General features: G+C 38.0%; 1 protein-coding gene across 4 annotated transcripts in view; it reads right to left on the minus strand.

Annotated features, from left to right (window-relative positions):
- DCLK1 (doublecortin like kinase 1) overlaps positions 1 to 18,488 on the minus strand; it is a 245,684-nt gene that overhangs the window by 70,682 nt on the left and 156,514 nt on the right. For 2 of the 4 annotated variants that reach the window (XM_026076067.1, XM_026076068.1), the window contains one exon: positions 7,255 to 7,371. In XM_026076067.1, coding sequence (XP_025931852.1) covers positions 7,255 to 7,371 — 117 coding nt within the window. Of the gene's footprint in view, positions 1 to 6,421; positions 6,431 to 7,254; positions 7,372 to 18,488 lie in introns of all 4 variants that reach the window. The other 2 variants (XM_026076070.1, XM_026076071.1) reach the window with 2 other exon arrangements.

An 18,488-nucleotide genomic window follows, 5' to 3' on the forward strand; every position in this document is an offset into this window, starting at 1 on the left:
AGGATTCTCAAATTAGCCTAAGGGAATGGAGTACCAACTTCAAGGCTGTTTTGTTATCTAGCGTTCAGCTTTTTAACACTTTAAGAGGGTTAAACTAGTCTAAACATCTCTATTTCCCTTATTAACTCTTGTTTTTTATTATAAGCTATAAAATAATAAAACTTAATTTTTTAATGATAAGTACTAAATATCATCAATATAAATAAAAAATTGAAAGGAACACAGGATCAAAGTAAAACTGTTTTGGAAACCCCTGGGACCGTAGGATGACTTCGTTGCTCCCATGGGTTTGTATTCCTCAGTTCAGGAAAAGTTTTGCTTCAGCACATTTATTAAAAAAGCCCTGCCAGCTGAGTATATATAATAGTGTGAATAAAAACATGTGACCACACTGAAGATAATATTATATGTCACGTTCCTTGCTCTGAGACCCAAAAGACCTTCCTCAGTCAGGTGGCAGAAGAAGGATTGTTTCTGGTTAGGGGAAAGGGGCCTAAGAATGAGCAAACTAAATGAAAACTTCTTTTTACAAAGGAACATATATACTTTTTTTTTTCTAAATAGCTGAGAAAAGTACAAGCATCTGCTCTAGAGAAGCTTTCGGTAAGATCCAATTTCTATATTCTAAAACATTTTTTTCTTTAGGGGATACCTATCAGGTTTTAGTTTGAAATGTGGCTTCATGATTTCTTTGCCCAGATGCAATTTTTTAAAAAAAGCACACAGCCTTAGATATTATAACCTACTCTATAAATTCTTCACAAACATTTCCATTGTCACCCAGAATATCTGTATTATTCCAGTTACTCCTGAAAGACACTTGTTGCACTCAGCAACTGAAATTCCTAAATAACTCTTCTTAACACTAATCCTGAATCACAGTTACAAACAACATCTCAAGGACTTGAAATATTTTGGGAGATAGTTTGAGGGGAAGAGGAGGGGAAGAGAGATGAGAGGGAAATAATTCTGAAGGTGGTGTTCAAACTTAAAAAGTAGTTGTTTTCATTAAGAGCAAGTCCTGAAAATTAGAGTTTGTATTTCAGAAGCTGAAAAGAGTTCACCTGCATGCAATAACTTTCCTTAGTTTAAGGGACTGAAGGTATAATAATTCCAGCTGTCTCAAGCTGTTCTTGATTTGATTAAAAATAATGATCATGAAGAAGTAAGGGTGGCTTTCTTCAGATCTATTAGCTCTTCACCTGCACTAAGGCTGCCACCAGTGGTGTTAATTGGTAGCTGGACAGAAGTCGACAGCTACTGAATAGCCCTCAGACATTTATAATTTTCAGTCACTGGCAATGGGTTGATATGTGGCCTCACTGAAATTCAACACCTCTTTTGAGCCATCCTCTCCTGAATAATACTTGATGCCAACAAAAAATATCAAAGTTTTACAGACTTTGAGAATACATCAGGAAAATTAAACAGAGGCAGGATTATCTATTGCACTTGGAACCAGACTTCAGCACTCTGCCTGCCTGGGAGGTCAGGCTACCTTTCTCTGYTCTTGTTCCCTTGCTTTATTCCTGGTTGCTCTTGTCTATTTAGGCTGTAAGCATTTTCGAGCAGACAATACCTCAAATGCATTAGTAAAAATCAGAATGCAATCCTCCTGCAGTGAGATTTCAGTCTTGTGGTTCTGTTTTGAAACACTGTCAGATGCAAATAAAAAACTGAACAAAACACAAAATAATGTAGAAGTCTGCCCTTACCACAGATCTTCCCAGTTAGCCTATATCTTTTAAGTAGTGTTCTGTGTTTTTTTATAAAAATAGGATGCATCCGCCCTCAGAAGCCAGAGAGGCTACCAGGAAAATCTACGCATATTAAAAATATGTTGCACTAAAGAAAAAGAAAAGGAAAAAGCAAGTATGGAAGAAGGTGAACACCACCTACAGAAGGACATACTTTCCCCTTAAAAATGTCAAGAAATTGTGTAAAAGCAGATGCAGCTTTTTTGCTCATTTTAGATTGGATAGCCCACGGAAGGGTGAGTAGTATGTGTCTCCCATTCTCTTACAGGCTGACACACGTTTCCCTTCCCTCAATTAGCCAGAGCACAGGTCTGAACCTGCATGGCCCTGAGYCCCAGTGTTGTGCAGTGCTTTGGTGCTTTAGCCTTTTGTACTGCTGAGGGTCTTTTCTCCTCAACCCTGCAGCCTACCTTCCACTTGCAGCTCTACCCTTTCCCCTGTGCGGCCGTGGCAGCGTGTCCCAGCGCCTCTGAGGCATTGGTTTTCCCTTGTTCGCATGCTGCTGTTTCCATGCTGCTGCTGTCAGGGCCTTGCACCTGCAAAGCCCAGCAGTGCTGTTAGAGAACGTTCTCCTGCAAAGCGATTGCCACTGGYGAGAGAATCAGCCCTTCCCCCTACCCTTTTCCTACCCCTTGGTCGTAGTGTTTGGGTTACAGGAGGAGAGCCAATACCAGGCCCGCACAAAGCTTAACAACCGACCAGCGTGCAGCACCCGTCCCGATCAACGCGTGCCCCCGTCAGTGCTCACAGCCTCCCCAGCGGGAACAACCACCAGGCAGCCTGAGCGGGGCCTGACAAAACCTATACAGTCACGACGGGAAAGGTATGGGGGCCAGAGGGACACCTGCTGCACAGGGGACACCCAGGGGAGGATGCCCCTCTGGGGCCTTCCCATCACATCTCTTCCYGGCAGRCCATGGGAGAGCTTTCCCTTTCCCTTTTCTCTCTCTCTTGCTTTTGTTTTTACTTTTCCCCAAAAGTAACTTCTCTGTTAGACCTGATGCACACCATCAGCCACAGACCCTGCTGAAAAACCTTCATGCATATGAACCTGCCTCAACATCCTTTGYGCAATGCCAGAGGGTGGGATATGTTGGGGTAGAGTATTCCTAATCCCTTCTCTTGGAGCCCTTCTACTCTTTTAAAAAACACTTCTGTGGTCAGTGAGAGTAGCACTTACCTGAAGTGTTTTTTATCAGCTGAAGGTGGGACTTTCAGACTGGGCAATTATGCTGCTTTTACAAGCATTGGAGGGAGGCAGGCACCTCCGAAGGGTGAAACTCATCGCGGACACGTGAATGCCACTAAGAGCCCCTGACACCCGGGTACCCAATGAGACGATGGGGTAAACGGTTCTCCAGAGCATTGGCTGGGGCTCCCCCGGGAGAGGGAACTCTCAGGATCCTTTGCCTGTCCCGCAAACAGTTGGGGACCACCACCACAAGGTGAGACTGAAAACAGAATGCTCTGCACACTAGGGGTGAGGACCTTCGGCAGGATTTTCTCTAAAAGTGGTTTCTAAACATTACTGAATTTATCTTCAAAGCATCAGTTTTGGTAAAATGGTATTGTTCCAAACTTACAAATGGGAAACAGAGAGACAGACATTAAAGARAAGAAAATCCGACCCGACAATTTCTGCAAGCAACTTCAGAAGCTAATGAGATGAATTTGGGGAAGTTCGTTGTTCATGCCACTATGAACAGATCATTCAGAACAATGGTCCCATTGACTTCATTGCATTTATGAACATTTAGTTTTTCTGAAAATCAGATGCTGAGTGTGTCAAACTGAAGTTTGGTTTAGTTTACTTATCACTAGAAATGCTGTGTCAAAGAAGGGAAACAGTTCTTCAGGATGGTATTTAAATGCTTAAACCAAAGAAGTCTGTCTAAATTTCCTGGCCTCATTTACACATCCATTTGTGTAACAATAGGGAAATGACCCAAACACAGTACTTTAATTAAGTATAAACATGATTAATTCCTATCAGCTATCCTGTGCTGGATGAGAAGAAAAATAATGTTAACTGAATGCATTAAAGACTGTACTGCGCTGCAGATGCATATAGGAGAGAATTAAGAGTAACTCAAGGTCATCCCCTCATATTAGATTTTTGTCAGTTTTAATAACTGACTTTGCAATTTTTACATTTTTTCAATGTAGTATTTGTATCTAGTCATAGTGTTTGTGTCTTTTGACCCATGTGGTTATCCATGTGTATTATCTTGATAAGGGCAAGAATTGATGACTGAGCCATGCATTCCTTTTGTGCAGCAAGAATGGGCAGATTTTTTGAAATGCAGCAAGAGCCAAATGAGAGGGATCACATACTTTCTAACTAGCAACACACACCTCTTTAGATAGCATTTTGTCCTAAGAGATGCTCTCACTTAGCTTTTTCTCAGGGGCACACTGCCAGTAATGCTTTCTGCCTGCCCTATAACCCTGCTTTTCTCAACCTTCTGCCTCTCTTTTATGATGTACAAATCTTTACAAAATGACAATTGAGGAAGGTCCTCTGCACATACGTGTCTTTGTTTYGTAATATATATGTATTGCCTGTGTTCTGAGCAAGGAATCTACTCTTCTTCTCAACTATTTTTATGTTTATCTCTAATGAAAGAAAATTTCCTAGCAGTAACTTAAAGATGAATTGAAAGCAGTTTGAAAGTACAGAATAAAAAAATACATATATATACTTAGCACTAACAATGTGACAGTAAAAGGAGACTCTAATACTGAGAAGATGTTTAATATATAAACAATATGGAAAAAAATATCTGTTGGTATGTGCACTAGATGGTAATTTCTATATTCTGCTGCTGTCACGTGTACATAATTATAATAATAAATAGGCAGTATTTTTTGCCTACTGGAAAGCAAAATAGTGAAACCTACGTAATATCTGCACTTTATGGAAGAATTTTGTTTTTTGTCTAACAATATTTGCTAGCTATTTTTTCCTTTTCTTTCCACCCCTTTTTTACATTTAAAGAACCAAAAGAGACAATTTAAACAATAACTATTTTCAATTAGGAGTAGACTTCTCTCTACCTTGAGACAGTCAAATTAACAGCACAAAAAGTTATCTATGTTTCAAGCTGAATGTTTGATTTAGCCTGAACCATTTCCTCTAATTTAACTGTTGGTTTTTTCAGTACAGTGTCTAATATCAGGTTGCATATTTTTAAAATCTATTCATTTTTTATGTGGTCTAAAAACAATTCTTCTTAAGCCCAAGTACCCACTCATACAATATTGCTCCCTTTTATGATAGTAATATTGAAGTAAATATTCATGTATTCAGGTTAGAAATAGGTTTCCTGGAACATTCACACAACCTGACTTCTTCATGGTTTGCAGAAAGCAAACACAAGAGATACAAACAACCAAATCAAATTTGTGTTCCCAATAAAGTTTTTACAGAAACATTTTAAATCGTTTGCCCTTTTTAAGCTGTAAGAAGTTATAGACTCCTACCCTTTAACAGGGTGTTCTGTCAGCATCCTATACTTTTCTGTAGGGCCTCCTCCAATGCCTCTTTCTAGGGAAATCTTCTGCAATACAATGTTCCAGTGATGCTGTCAAATGGGTCAGGTCATGGACCATGTTTTGACAAACTAAGATATGCTCATTTCCTGCAAAGTTACTGTTCTTAAATAAAATATGTTTAAAATAGGTAAATCTGTCATTAACATAGAATCATCTAAAATGTTTTTTAATATTTCCATTACCTTGCTTCTTTTATTATTATAACTTTAATGATATATTAATTATTATTGTGGCGTGGTGAAAGCATTGGTTTTTTAATAAGCTGTAAAATAATCTTCTGATCTTTTTCAGTGGTTAAACAAGCTATGGCATTCTGCTTAGACTAGTTAAATTAAATTGCAGGAAATTAGAATTTATTCATGTTCACTCCTCCTGTAGGTTTAAGTAAGAATGTTACCATTTATCTCACAACCAAAACTAATAAAGAAGCATGTAGCCAACATGTCGAAAATGCTGCTAGTCTCATACCTGACAGAAACATTTGTTTATGCACAGCAGGAGAGTTATTCCACACAGAAATGCACATACAGAGATCAGTGTCCATTAACTCTACCCCCAAATGAATAGTCATTAAAAAAAGAGTCCATAACACTACATGCTAAATAGTGCCTCCCTTACTAAAGTTTAATTTAACTCTGTTCTACCTACCCACAAAGAAAGCTACTTAATGTACACTTATGAAAGAACTACTCTGTGTTTCTCCCTCAGAATCAATACTCCTTGCCATTATCTCTTTGCAGGCTTCTTCATTTCTGCTCTTCTTAGGATGTGTAGGAGGCCTCCTAGCCCTGCTACCCACATCTACGCCTCCATCTCTCATTGTGTCTCCCCCAATTTCCTCCTCCCCCGAAGGAAGATGCTGTGCTGCTCTATGTAGACTTCTTGTAAAAAGTATGGCACCAGTTGACTGATCTGTACCTCCCCTCTTTGAAACCTGCTTGGAGCACCTGGGCCATTCTGCTYACCCCCTCCCTTCCCTTTAAAGACCTTATGGTGCGGGATGCAACTACAAAACAGTTCCCAATATGATGTTAGCTTCGCTGTTGGTTGAAGACTTAAGGGAGAGAGTGAGGTGGCTTTCAGACAGCTTTAATATTTGCCTCTTGCACAATCCGAATCTACAAGCAATGCTGCAAACGCTGGATCTGGTCTACTTAACTGGCTCCTACCAAGTATTATTTATACTTTCAGGCATCACCAGTGGAAAATTATCTAATGCATATTTTTTGTTTATTTATTGCTTTTCTTGGGAAAAAGCACCAGGGGGGGACTAGTCATAGACTACTTAGTGGGAGCAGCTGCAAAGGCTGCCAAAGTAAGGCCCTTCAGACAGAATCAGAACTTTTTAAGGCTTTTTGCTGTGTCTTCTCCAGCCTGTACCACTGGCTTGTTAAGTCATCTCTGACTTATCTCTTCCTCAACCATCTTTACACCTCACATTCACACCTGCAATTATCCTCTTTCTCTGCTCTTCCCCTCTTCCTCAATATCCTCATTGCCTTTAACCTATCCTTTCCTCACTGCTGACTCTTAACTCTTTCAGAATCAAAATACAAAAAAAAGATTGTAGAAAGAACGATTTGCAAATGCAGATTCTATGCTGTGCAGCTTGCACTACTTTCTACACTGTGTTTATGCAGTTCCTAGTACGATGTATACATCTTTTTGTCAGTCTTTAGGTATTGTCATAATAATGATGCAAAGAAAAAAAAGGAAAATGAACCATGATATTGCGAAAGTACAATTTATAAAACACTGAAGAGTTCTTTCACATTGGGAAGACACTTCATCTCAGATGCATTTTAGAAAGCAGGTGAATTTTTACTGTCAGCTATTTTATGCATACAATGTTTTGCCAGAAATGCAGAATCTTAAGYACTTTGCCAATTGTATCCAGGGACATTAACAGTTATTATTAAGAAACATTTCTTGCTTGCTTTACCTGAGCTGGTAGAGGCAGGAGACTTGCTGCGCCGAGATGGGCCCGGGCTCTTGGTGGTGCTCCTACGTGAAGCTGAAGCTATTTTGGTATAGGAAGTGGATTTCACTACCCGACATTCTAAAAGACAAAGAAACTGCATAAATTAGCAATTAAGAAAGCCAGCAAGATTCTGTAACAGAAAGAGCACTGAAAAGCACAAACATTTAGCCCACGCTTGTTTTCATTCATCTTGACGAGTTTTATAGGAAAATATAAAGTCTGTATAGATGGCTCCATTAAAATCCAAGTACAGTATGTACCACTGCACAGCCAAAGAATTGCTGCAGTAACCCAGACTTTTAGATACCATGGTTACTGCAGGTACTTAAAGACAGTGTAATTTAACAGTGCTGAAACTACACATAAAATTTATTTGCTTTTGAAGATTTCAACACAAGTAACCCAGTGTTTTTTTGCAAATGATCCTGTTGCAATGTAAGCATTTTTGTCAGCCTAGGCAGTCTCTTGTAGAAGAACTGGAAGGCTGCTTTTATATATCAAAATGTTAAGACTGTACAAGATGACGCAGGTGTCTGTCACTCATGAAAGGTCTGAGGAAAGTGAAGCAGGTTTGTTGCTCCTGCTTAATCCTCTGGTGAGCTACAGCCCACATTGTATGGCACACGCAATTCATCACAGGCTGAGGGAAATGGCACTACTTGCTCATAAGAGACATCAGTAAAATCAATGAAGAGGCGAAATTACCCTCCCACTTGGGAACACTGCAAGATGTTCAGGTTAGAGTTTATATACACCCACACAGCTCTGTAGGCATTCTTGCATTACGCCTGCAAAATGGTTCTTGGCCTGAGGATGAAAGAACTTAGTGTGCATAAAGTTGATGTCTTGCAGTCATAATGGATACTAAATTAATCACCAGATATATTATACAGTCAGGAAAAAAAGAAAGATTTACACTTCTTAGCCAATATACAGTTAGAAGTCTGTAGTAATGTTTATACTGTATTCACCTGACAAATCAGTATATTTCACTTGTTAAAAAATACATCAATAACAATTTATTTCTATATCAAACTTGTTCCTCATTTTCTTGCCCATGGTTAAGGTTCCTCCAAATTGGTTAAGAGAAATAAACAAGAATTTTTTTCTTGTCTCTCTAGTCAGAAAATACCACGTACAAGCCTGCACATTATTTAGTCTTCATCAGTGGAGCCTGTAACATGGTTTAGACACATTAGAGAACAAAGAAAGAAAATTGAGCATAATTAATTAACTTAAATATATCCACCAGAGAATGATGTCATGAGGTGTATTTCTCTTGGCTATCTTAACTGTTTGCATGGCAGCAAGCTGTTGAAGGAAATGGAAGCAACAACTGACGCGTTACTATAGGACTGCCCAGCACAGCTGAGAGTAGAGAATACCAGAGAAAAAGCCCTAATCTTCCCAGAGAAGCTGTTCTTCTCAAACTCTCACACCTTCTTAATGCCTAGTAGCAGCTAGTTTCTTTCTGTTGACACTTTGTGTGATTCATTGATGGCTAATCTCATTTTGTACCCAGCAATGAGTGAAAATGGATAAAAAACATTTACTCTGTTTTAAAAGGAAATTATCAACTGAAAACAGGAGGAACCATATGTAAGCTTTCAATTAGACACCACTAGGTAAGGACTGGAGGAATCTTACACTGATGCATTTGCATAAACTGCTGCTCCAGGAATCGTCTATACATGTCAAATGCAAAGAGGTTCTTTACCTTTCTTGTAAATATTTAAAATGTTCAAACTTGAACATCCGTTTGTTCTCATAACGTTTTTGTTCTTGTAAAATTAATAAGTAATCCCAGTGTGGGTCCCTATCTACAATAATCAGTATGGAACATAACTGAACATTATAATAGTCACTAAACAAAAAGACTAAAAAAGATCAATTCAATCAAGCAAAAACCATCAGACTATACTCATTTGCTTAGTGAGAAAACTTATGAATCTGAAGAAAAAAGCCATCTACTTTCTGTAATACACTCTACTATATAAGAAACTTTCCTCTACTTTCAACATATAAAAAACATAATATTTACATTTCTTTTTTGTAATTCATGTTATGCACTAAATCTTAACTCTCAGCTCATTACGGTTAATAATACTTACTTATTTAAGCTCTCTGAATACCTTATACGCACACAGAGTTAGAATGAGTTTAGAGATAAGATTCTGTATTAGAATGTGTATTTCCCCTCACAGTGTTGGAAAAGACCACGTGGAAAATGGTATGAAGGGAAAGAAGAGGCACCTAAATGCATAGCCAAGTTATTTTTCTACCCTGCTGATTAAATCCTGTCTAGGAAAATACTCACAATAGCACTTTCACCCCATTCATTCACAGATGTCAAGAAAATCAATAATAAAAAGTTATTTGTTTTCCCTTCAGATTTGTCACACATGGGCAAGGAAAATGTGGGTCACCTGAACTGTAGCAGCTAACTGCATCCTGTCACCATCTTCCTCCTCCCTGGTCTTGTCTCCTCAGCAAGACCAGCTCCTGGTCACATGTTGGAGAGGGGGTGCTACTGTTTCTGGGAAAGAGGGAGGCTGGGAGCTGGCTTTACCCACCAGGGCATTTGGCCACTACTCACTACTGACGGTCTCCTTAGAAATGGTGATATTAGGAGTGGTCTGCAGACTGTCTTGACGGGCTACATACAGACCATGATCTGTTTTATGAGTGGCATACTATCCTACGAAGAAGCCACCTTGCCCAGCTAGCTGAACAATAAATCCCCATGGAAGGAGAAACGCTTACAGATGATCCTGTGTTGATATGTTCATTTGAGAAATGACCAGTCACCACAGGATCACAGGATTGTAGGATAATTCAGGTYGGATCTCAGGTTGTCTCTAGTCTAACCTCCTGCTCAATGCAGGGTCAGAAATGAGGTCAGTCCAGGCTGCTCAGGGCTTTATCCTGTTGGGTCTTGAATATCCCGAAGGATGGAGACAGAGCAATCTCCCTGGGCAACCTGTTCCTGTGCCTGACTGCCCTCATGACAAAAAAGTTTTTCCCTATAACCAGTCTGAACATTTCTTGTTTCAATTTATACCCATCATTTCTCATCCTCCCACCATGCACCACTGTTAAGAGCCTGGCTCCATCTTCTTGATGATGCCCCCATAGGCACTGGGGGGCTGCTGTTAGGTCCCCCCAAAGCCATCTCTGCTCCGGGCTGAAAAGCCCCAGTCCCTCAGCCTCTCCTCACAGCACAAGTGCTCCAGATCCTCCACCATCGTGATGGTCCTCCACTGAAYTCCCTCCAGTTTATCGATGTCTTTCATGAATTGGGGCCCAAAACTTGGCACAGTGTTCTAGATGTGGTCTAACAAGTGCTGAGTAGAAGGGACAAATTACTTCCCTCGCTCTACTGGCTCTGCTTCTGTTAATTCTGACCAGCATCCTGTGAGTGTTCTTTGCTGCCAGTGCAACTTTTTTTTCTCTTTAGCTTGAGACATAGAAATTTTCTCTCTTTCCCTCTATTTGTACAAACCCTTTTAAGCTCAGTTTGGAACTGCTTTGGCACAATTTTCTTTTTCCTCTTAGAAATAATCTGCAACCCCTGAAGTTTTAATAAGGTTATAGTTCAGGTGAGCTAATTTTTTCTCTGCTTAAGTACCACTGTGAACCCCAAGGTAAATTTTGTCAAGTGCCGCATTTCCAGTCAGTTTGCATGAGTTTATTCATAGATCATATGGGCTAGGACATGGTCTGCAGATAAGCATATGGGCAAAACTTCAGCGTTGCACACAGCAGGGTCAGGCAACTCATGCCTTTGAACATGGTGGCAATACTAAGTAGACAGTCTGAAATGATACCAGTGACAGGCAGAATGCTACCATGCTGCTTGTTGCAGATAGGTCTCAATTCCTATGGACAGCTTATATATGCAATTCTGTTGTCACGTTTAGTTTAGAAAACTAAATTTTACTGCAGGCAAAGATCCCACCCAGTAACTGCACGACCACTGCTTGTCTCCTCTAAGACATTAGCATAATCTGCCTGTTGCTGTAGGAAAGCTATGTGTATATACAGAGCAAGCAAGAATGCACCAAAAACATAAAGGTTTTTTAAAAACGTGTTTTCCGCACAGAATCTAAGCCACTAAGGAAATAAATGCATATGCTGTCCTCATCAGACAATATTCTGATAACTATACAATGGGCACTTGGTAAGCCATGAAGTAAAATAGCATGTTTTTGCTGATATTCTTTTGATGCCAAAACTGTACCAGAAATAGTTTCCAACTCCTAACAGAAAAGTTATGCTATCTTTCTCACTCATGTGGGCAGACTCAGGCAAGTAGAAACACGAGGTGTTTCTATAGTATGTTCAGTGAGGAAAAAAATGTTTCACAAAGATTAAAGAAACAAAATGATGATATCCACGGTAACATGAAGCAAAAGAAGGTCAACTTTTAGGTCTGATCACAAGCTTTACTGCTTTCTAACTCAGAATACCACATAAATAAGAATAGATTTTCAGCCCAAACATCTTTCAATAAGATGTTCTATTGTATAACTACAGACTGAACTACAAAGTAAGAGAGAGAACCACAGACTACCAGCAATGAGAGTAACAGTGTAACATCGCAGTYCTTTTATAGCATGGAATATTACCACAGAGGTCTGAAGCATTTAATTGGCATTAGCAACAATAAGGCTGAGAAAAAAGAGGAAATATCCCAAGGCTAGGAGTTTGCATCACTGAGACATCTTAGGGACAAGATACAGAACAGAGAGTTCCTGAAACTGCAGAGATGCCAATAAGTGGTAGAAACTCGTACAACTAGTAGGAAGCCCAACACATCTACTTGTGAACTCCTGATTCTTCCAGTGGCCAAATATATAAACTGCAAGCATGAGATAATTAAGGGATGTTAACACACAGAATCACAATGCCTCCAATCTTCTGCTCTATGATGTTCTTATTTCCAAAATGTTTAATTAGCTTATATGTTCATTAGATTTTACAATGGCAAGAAAGCAGTAGAGAGTAACTAATCTGCAATAAATGTGACAGAAAATGATCAAATTTAACATGTTTCTAGAGATGATTGTGAAAAGTTATCTAAACTACTATGACATCAAAAAAGCTTACTGGTCAGCTACTCATAAGATGACTGTATGGACGTTACAAGTTCTTTCTGAGCTGAAATATCACTCTCAGCTGCATTTTGCTTTTTTTGTAGTCTGTGTGGGGAGGACAGATATTTATTTTTTGGTATCCCTGCCAATCTGTTTCTCTAGGATGAGAACATTTAACTTGGTTGCAGGAACAGCTGTATCCTGCAGATAAGCAAGGAGGGAGGATCAAGGATGTCTATGGTTGTTGGTAAGCCACTTTAAAGTAAGCCTTAGACTGGTACCTTTTACCATTGCTTAAAGATGTTAGCCTCACTAGCAATGTCCTCAGGCCAACCAATAGATCATTACCCCAAACGCAATACTAATTTTATTTTTAAATGTTAAGAGTAATTTGTTCCATGTTGCTAATTCTTAATGCAGCTAGTAAGATTTTACTTTTCAGYTGCACTCATGCCTTAATTGAAACCAGTAATCTTTTGTTTGCAGAACTAAGTTTCACTCTCTTCAACAAAAGGGAAATGGTATCATCCTCTCTAGTAGGCACTGGCATATAGTGCAGTTCATACAACTCTACTGATGAACCAGTGGCAGTTATGACTTGTAATTACAACATGTTCCAAAGGGTAACTATCATTCAGTTTCCAGAAATAAAAGGGATATACGGTGTTTCACAGAGGCTTAAGGAATTCCAAATCTTCTGCTGTCATGGTTGTGCTTGGTTTAATTTTGTTCCGCATATCTTCCCATGCCATGTGTTCCTGATGCAGATGGACAGTGATGTATGTGTAGAATAAAAAATCCTAAAGTTTTATCCCATGCACTAAGCTATTTTTTAAGACATCCTATCTTTTGATTTGATTTCTTACCAGCAACCAGCTCTCTGCTCATGATAAAGATTAGGAATACTGTCTATTTAAACTGTGTGCCAAATATTTGTAGTAGCAAATACCTAACCCCCCTTTCTTTTTCCTGCTGAGAAACATGCTTTGACTGGCATTTTGCCTCCCTATAAAGCATAAGAAAAGCCAAATTCTCTTTCACATGGAAAAAATCATTCTCCAATTTTTAAGCTGAGCTAAATATTCACTGACAAGGCAAAATTGCATACAATAAAATATGACAAGCTAACGCCATCTATGCCTAATTCTAACTCAATAAAATAGAAAATCTTGCAAACTGTTAGGAATCCAAACAGCTATACCCAACCTAAGAATGTTTTCAGATGTATGTACTGCTCCATAAATGCCTTCTAAGTTACAAACAGCAAGGTCTTCATGAATCTGACTTGAATATCATGTATTATCACTAATTTCTCATTCTGCTCTAATCCATAGCTTTCAAAGTCCTCATTTCTTTCTAAATTCTGTGAAGTCAGTCAGAAATTTTTTATAACAAACTAAGTAGATTTTTATATGATCAAAATATTGTTTCAAGTATTTATTATATTATTTTCAAACATGTTCCTGTCTACATAAATTAAAACGCCATTGGCAGGATTCAACTCATGCAGTCATTAGAGAGCTAAAAATAAGATGATTAGGTATGAACTATTTACCCTATGGTCTTTCTGGAGCCAATGGAACATGCTGATTTCTATGACCTAATACAGCAACCTGTAAGTTAGAACAGATGAATCCTACTTCTAAATGCCCAGATATGAATTACAGATTTTGAGTACTACTGAGCATACTGTAATCACAAACAAAATATTTGGGGCTGGGCTCTTTAATCAATTCGAAGGTAACACAAGCATTTGCTGTATTTCATCATCTTACTGTGTAGGAATAGAWTTTATCTTCCCTACCTTCCCCAAGCGTTAACCTTTTTGTCAGAATCATCTGACACAAACATCCATGTTAATTCTTTCTGCTATACAAAGACTATGAAGTTAAATTTTACTTTTCAATGGAGAAGGAATCTGCTATCGTGAAAAAATTCCATCCTACAGCAATGGTAATAAGGAATAAAAAAATATTCTTCATCACTGCAACAGATTCTCTGACACTGAAGAACATCTAAATCTTTTCTAACTCTGCATTTGTAGGCAGCCAAAATTAGAGGATTTCTTTAAAGACTGTTTGCCTAAATGAATCTGAAATATTTCCTACTGAATTTATGTAAATGAACKTGCATGTCCAAAATACTAATTTCTGTCACTGAAATTGCATTATAAGCAATTATCTTTAAGAACAGTTGAAGACTGAATTGAGATCGGAATTTTATTTGTCTTTGGCTAAAACATACCTCTCATCACAGTTATGTGACTTATAACATGTATGTATCAGTATTGGCACAAATTCTGCTTCACTTACAGATATTTTAATTAACTTTGCTTACTCAACATATTTTACCCAAGCTGTTCCACCCCTGATTATTCATTATTCTGCCCTCATATTCAGAACCATTCCTCCCATTCTGAAGGCATACCACACCAGCTACACTGACCAAAATATCAAAAAATTACTTTTAACTGGAAATGGTTAATGACATAGACAATTGCAATCAATTGCATGATTTTTATTTATGGACTCACTGTTATTCTTTCTGAAGCAAAGAAATGTGCGCTCCCTTTGCTCATGTTTTTTTTTTCCCCCTTCTGTGACAAAAACTCATTTTTTGGGGCATGTACTATAATAGCAGATATCGTTTATCTCTAATACCTCTACTGAAGTCAGGGGAAACAATCATCATTAAAGCACCTAACTGTATCTACACTATTTGGATAGCATTTTTCCTGGCATTGTTGTATACATGAAATTGGAGGAGAAATGAGAGGGCACTACAAATTCATTAATTCTAACTTTTCTGTTCAGTAAGATCAATGGGTTTCTTGTTTAGCACAAGGAGGTAATATTCGTCATACTACCTATTACAAAATCATCTTGTTCTTTACTTTGAGAATAGACAGATCTCCTATTCAGTCCATATGGTAAATATTAACAACATCTTCCTAAGTATCAAGTACCCAGCCATTCCATAATATTTTTCTGGATTCCAGTGTAATAGAGATGAGAATGTTGTAGTCCAATAAATTCCAGTGTTTTTGGTAATACTATTTACTGTATGAAGAGTATCACTTGTTCTACACTGTCTTCCATTTCAAGTGACTCTTTTGGAAGTTTACAAGCTTAAGTCCCTTCTACAATCAGAAAAGTAAAAAGTCTTCATATGCAGAACACTGGCTTCATATGGAAAGTGAATAGAAGTATTACTGAAAAACACCCATTCGAGACAGTTAACTTTAAAAAACACATTTTAACCAAGACTCCTAAAGTTACCACTTTTCATTCGAGCTGTATTTGTGATGAAAGGGGGGAAATTATATTTAAGCTGAATGTCCTATTTATCCCTGCTTTTGAAGCTTTTCCTTGAGTAAATTTGCATATTTATAATGCATTTATCAGTCTAACAACTTTATCATGCAGTATAAAGTTTTAAAAATCATTCTTTATTCCAAGAAACAAAACCCACTACATTGGGATAAAGATTATTGTCACAAAGGTTAAGCACAAATCAAATTCCCATGACACTTACAGAGCTAATTGGTTAGATTATCAAGGAGTCTTACACAAAGAGAAGAGTCACAAATAAAAAGTAACTATCAAAACCAGATGAATCTGAGAAGCCGTGTGTTTCATTTTTTTGTTTGTTTCAGTCATCATTAAAAAGGTAACTCTAGCAACAGGGGAGTAAAACAGATTAAGAAAGGAACAGGTTAGAGAAACCTTAGGCAACATTTTCAAATTGACTAAACCTGGAGAATGTTTAGGCACATACTTGAGACAATCTTTGAGCTACTAGACATTTTTTTTCCACAATTGTGAAGGACAGATAAAGTTCCAAGGGACTAGGAAAAGGCAAAGAAAGTGCCTGTCTTTAAAAATGGGATAAAGGTGAACACTTGGAGTAGCAAAACAGTCAGACTAACTTGAATTTCCAGAAAATACAAAATAATAAGCCAAATAAATCATTTGAAGCTTAGAAGAGAGTAAAATGATAAGTAGCCTAAATAGTTTTGTCAAGAACAAATTGCATCAAACTAACCTTTCTCTGACAGGATAACGGGGGAAGCAGCTAYGATAAAAGTATATTCTAGTCGGGATTTTGAAACCAAGCTCCAACTAAGGAAAATATCGTCTACAGGAATCTCTTCTAAGATAGGTATTAGAAAACTAAGCCAGAGTATTTATCAATGGTTTACTGTCAAACTAAGAGAGAATGAGCTGAGTGGAGCTCAACAGGATTTTGTTTATGAGCCTGGTATTATTCAATATTTTCATTAATAAGCTCAGTATGCATTTTAAGTCTGGAGATGATACCATCACAGGTAAAGCTGTAAGCATTTTAGAAGAACATAAATGGTATTCAGAAGAATACTGAAAACCTGGAAGTCATCTGAAAAAACATACAACTCAACCAGTCCRAAGTACTACATTCAGGAAAGAATAAGCAACAGAAACAAGGTAGGAGCCCAATTCACTAGATCAATCAGTTCCATAAATGACAAACAACAGTTCTTCAAAGAGGGACACAGATGTTGCTGTAGGTCACAAGCTGAATACGACACACACTACTGCAGGAAGAGCAACCATCATCCTGCAGGAATGAACAGGAGCACTGCATGGAGGACACCTGATTGATTGACAGTATTCTTCTGTTCTTCTCAGGACTACTAAAGTGTTAGCCAACACAACAAATCCACTTTTCTTACCTTAAGATAAGAAAATATCTTATTTATGGACAAAGGTTTCATCTTGAGAGGGCTTGAGAGAACAAGAAGAAAGACCAGAAATCTGGGAAACATGACCAATGAAGGATAATTAAAATAACTGGGATCTTTAGTCCAGAAAGAGGTGATGAGACAGGGTAATATCTTGAATATGTAAGAGACTGCCAAAAAGAAGGAAAAAAGAGATTGCCTACTTGTTAGTTCTGTCACAAATAGGATGAGGAAGAATGATCTTAATTTTACAAAAGGTAGACTAAGTCAGACAAAAGGAAAAATGTTTTTAACTGCAAGAATAGTAAGTACTGAAACAGATCACCTAGAGAACTCGTGGAATTTCCATAACTAGAACTTCATGCGAACAGGTTAGCCAGAAATCTATAAAGTCAATTTAGGGATAGCAAGTCTTCCCTTGGGACCTCTCAGATCCCTTCTATGGTTCTTGTGATTAAGTTGTCTTAGTGTGACTCATATAGGCTCCTCAAAAGCTTTTTCATTATCAGCACTTCTGTCTGGATTCCACTGAAAGATACATAAAAGGAAGAGAGGCACTCTAATGTAAAACTGACTAGAAGTCCAAGAACATTTTAGAGAGGGTAAAGTGCTTGCTTAACAGGAGAATTAAAATAATTATCATTTCCTGAGTGGGGTGACTATGGAGGTACAAATCTTTTATTTGTCTTCAAAATTCAGACTGATTAGCTTCAAGAATTTCTCTCAGCAGAGCATTAGCATAATTGAAATCCAAAAAAACCAGACCTTTTCCTTCACAGACAACTTAGAATCCTATTGGCTAATATGATCTCATATCACTAAGATGTGTGCATTTTTTCCAAAACAACTGTATGGTGATACTTAATTTTGAAAAAATCAGTTTCTTACTGAGTTTCTCATTGTCACAGATTACAGTTTCTCATCTTCATGGATTATTTTCTTTTTTAGACTAGTTGGACAGTCTAAGCTGACTTTGTGACAGGCCAGTGAAAGCTGTAGTTGCTCATGGAGGGATTGCTCTACCTACACCTTTCACAGATTAATCTATTCTTCCTCTACACATACATAGCTAGAGATACTGCTTTTTTCTTAAACCTATATACAGGCATGTCCAAATGAAAAGCCCATCATCTTCTGAAGTGGTCTATACCGAAAACATCTGAAGCAGGGATCACTTCTGAATAAGCAGCTGATGATTACATGATAATCAACATACAGTGGGTAGACATAGAGGGACAGGAAGAATGCTATCTATGTATCGACATACTGATATTTATAAACATTCGCTTAGGTTATAGCGGGGAGGCAATGCTTTACACTCCATCTTTTTTTTACAGGTATTATTTATGATAATATCTAACATCGTTTCAGTGGATCGT

This window comes from Apteryx rowi, unplaced genomic scaffold (assembly GCF_003343035.1).
Source record: "Apteryx rowi isolate R43461 unplaced genomic scaffold, aptRow1 scaffold_425, whole genome shotgun sequence".
NCBI lineage: Eukaryota > Metazoa > Chordata > Aves > Apterygiformes > Apterygidae > Apteryx > Apteryx rowi.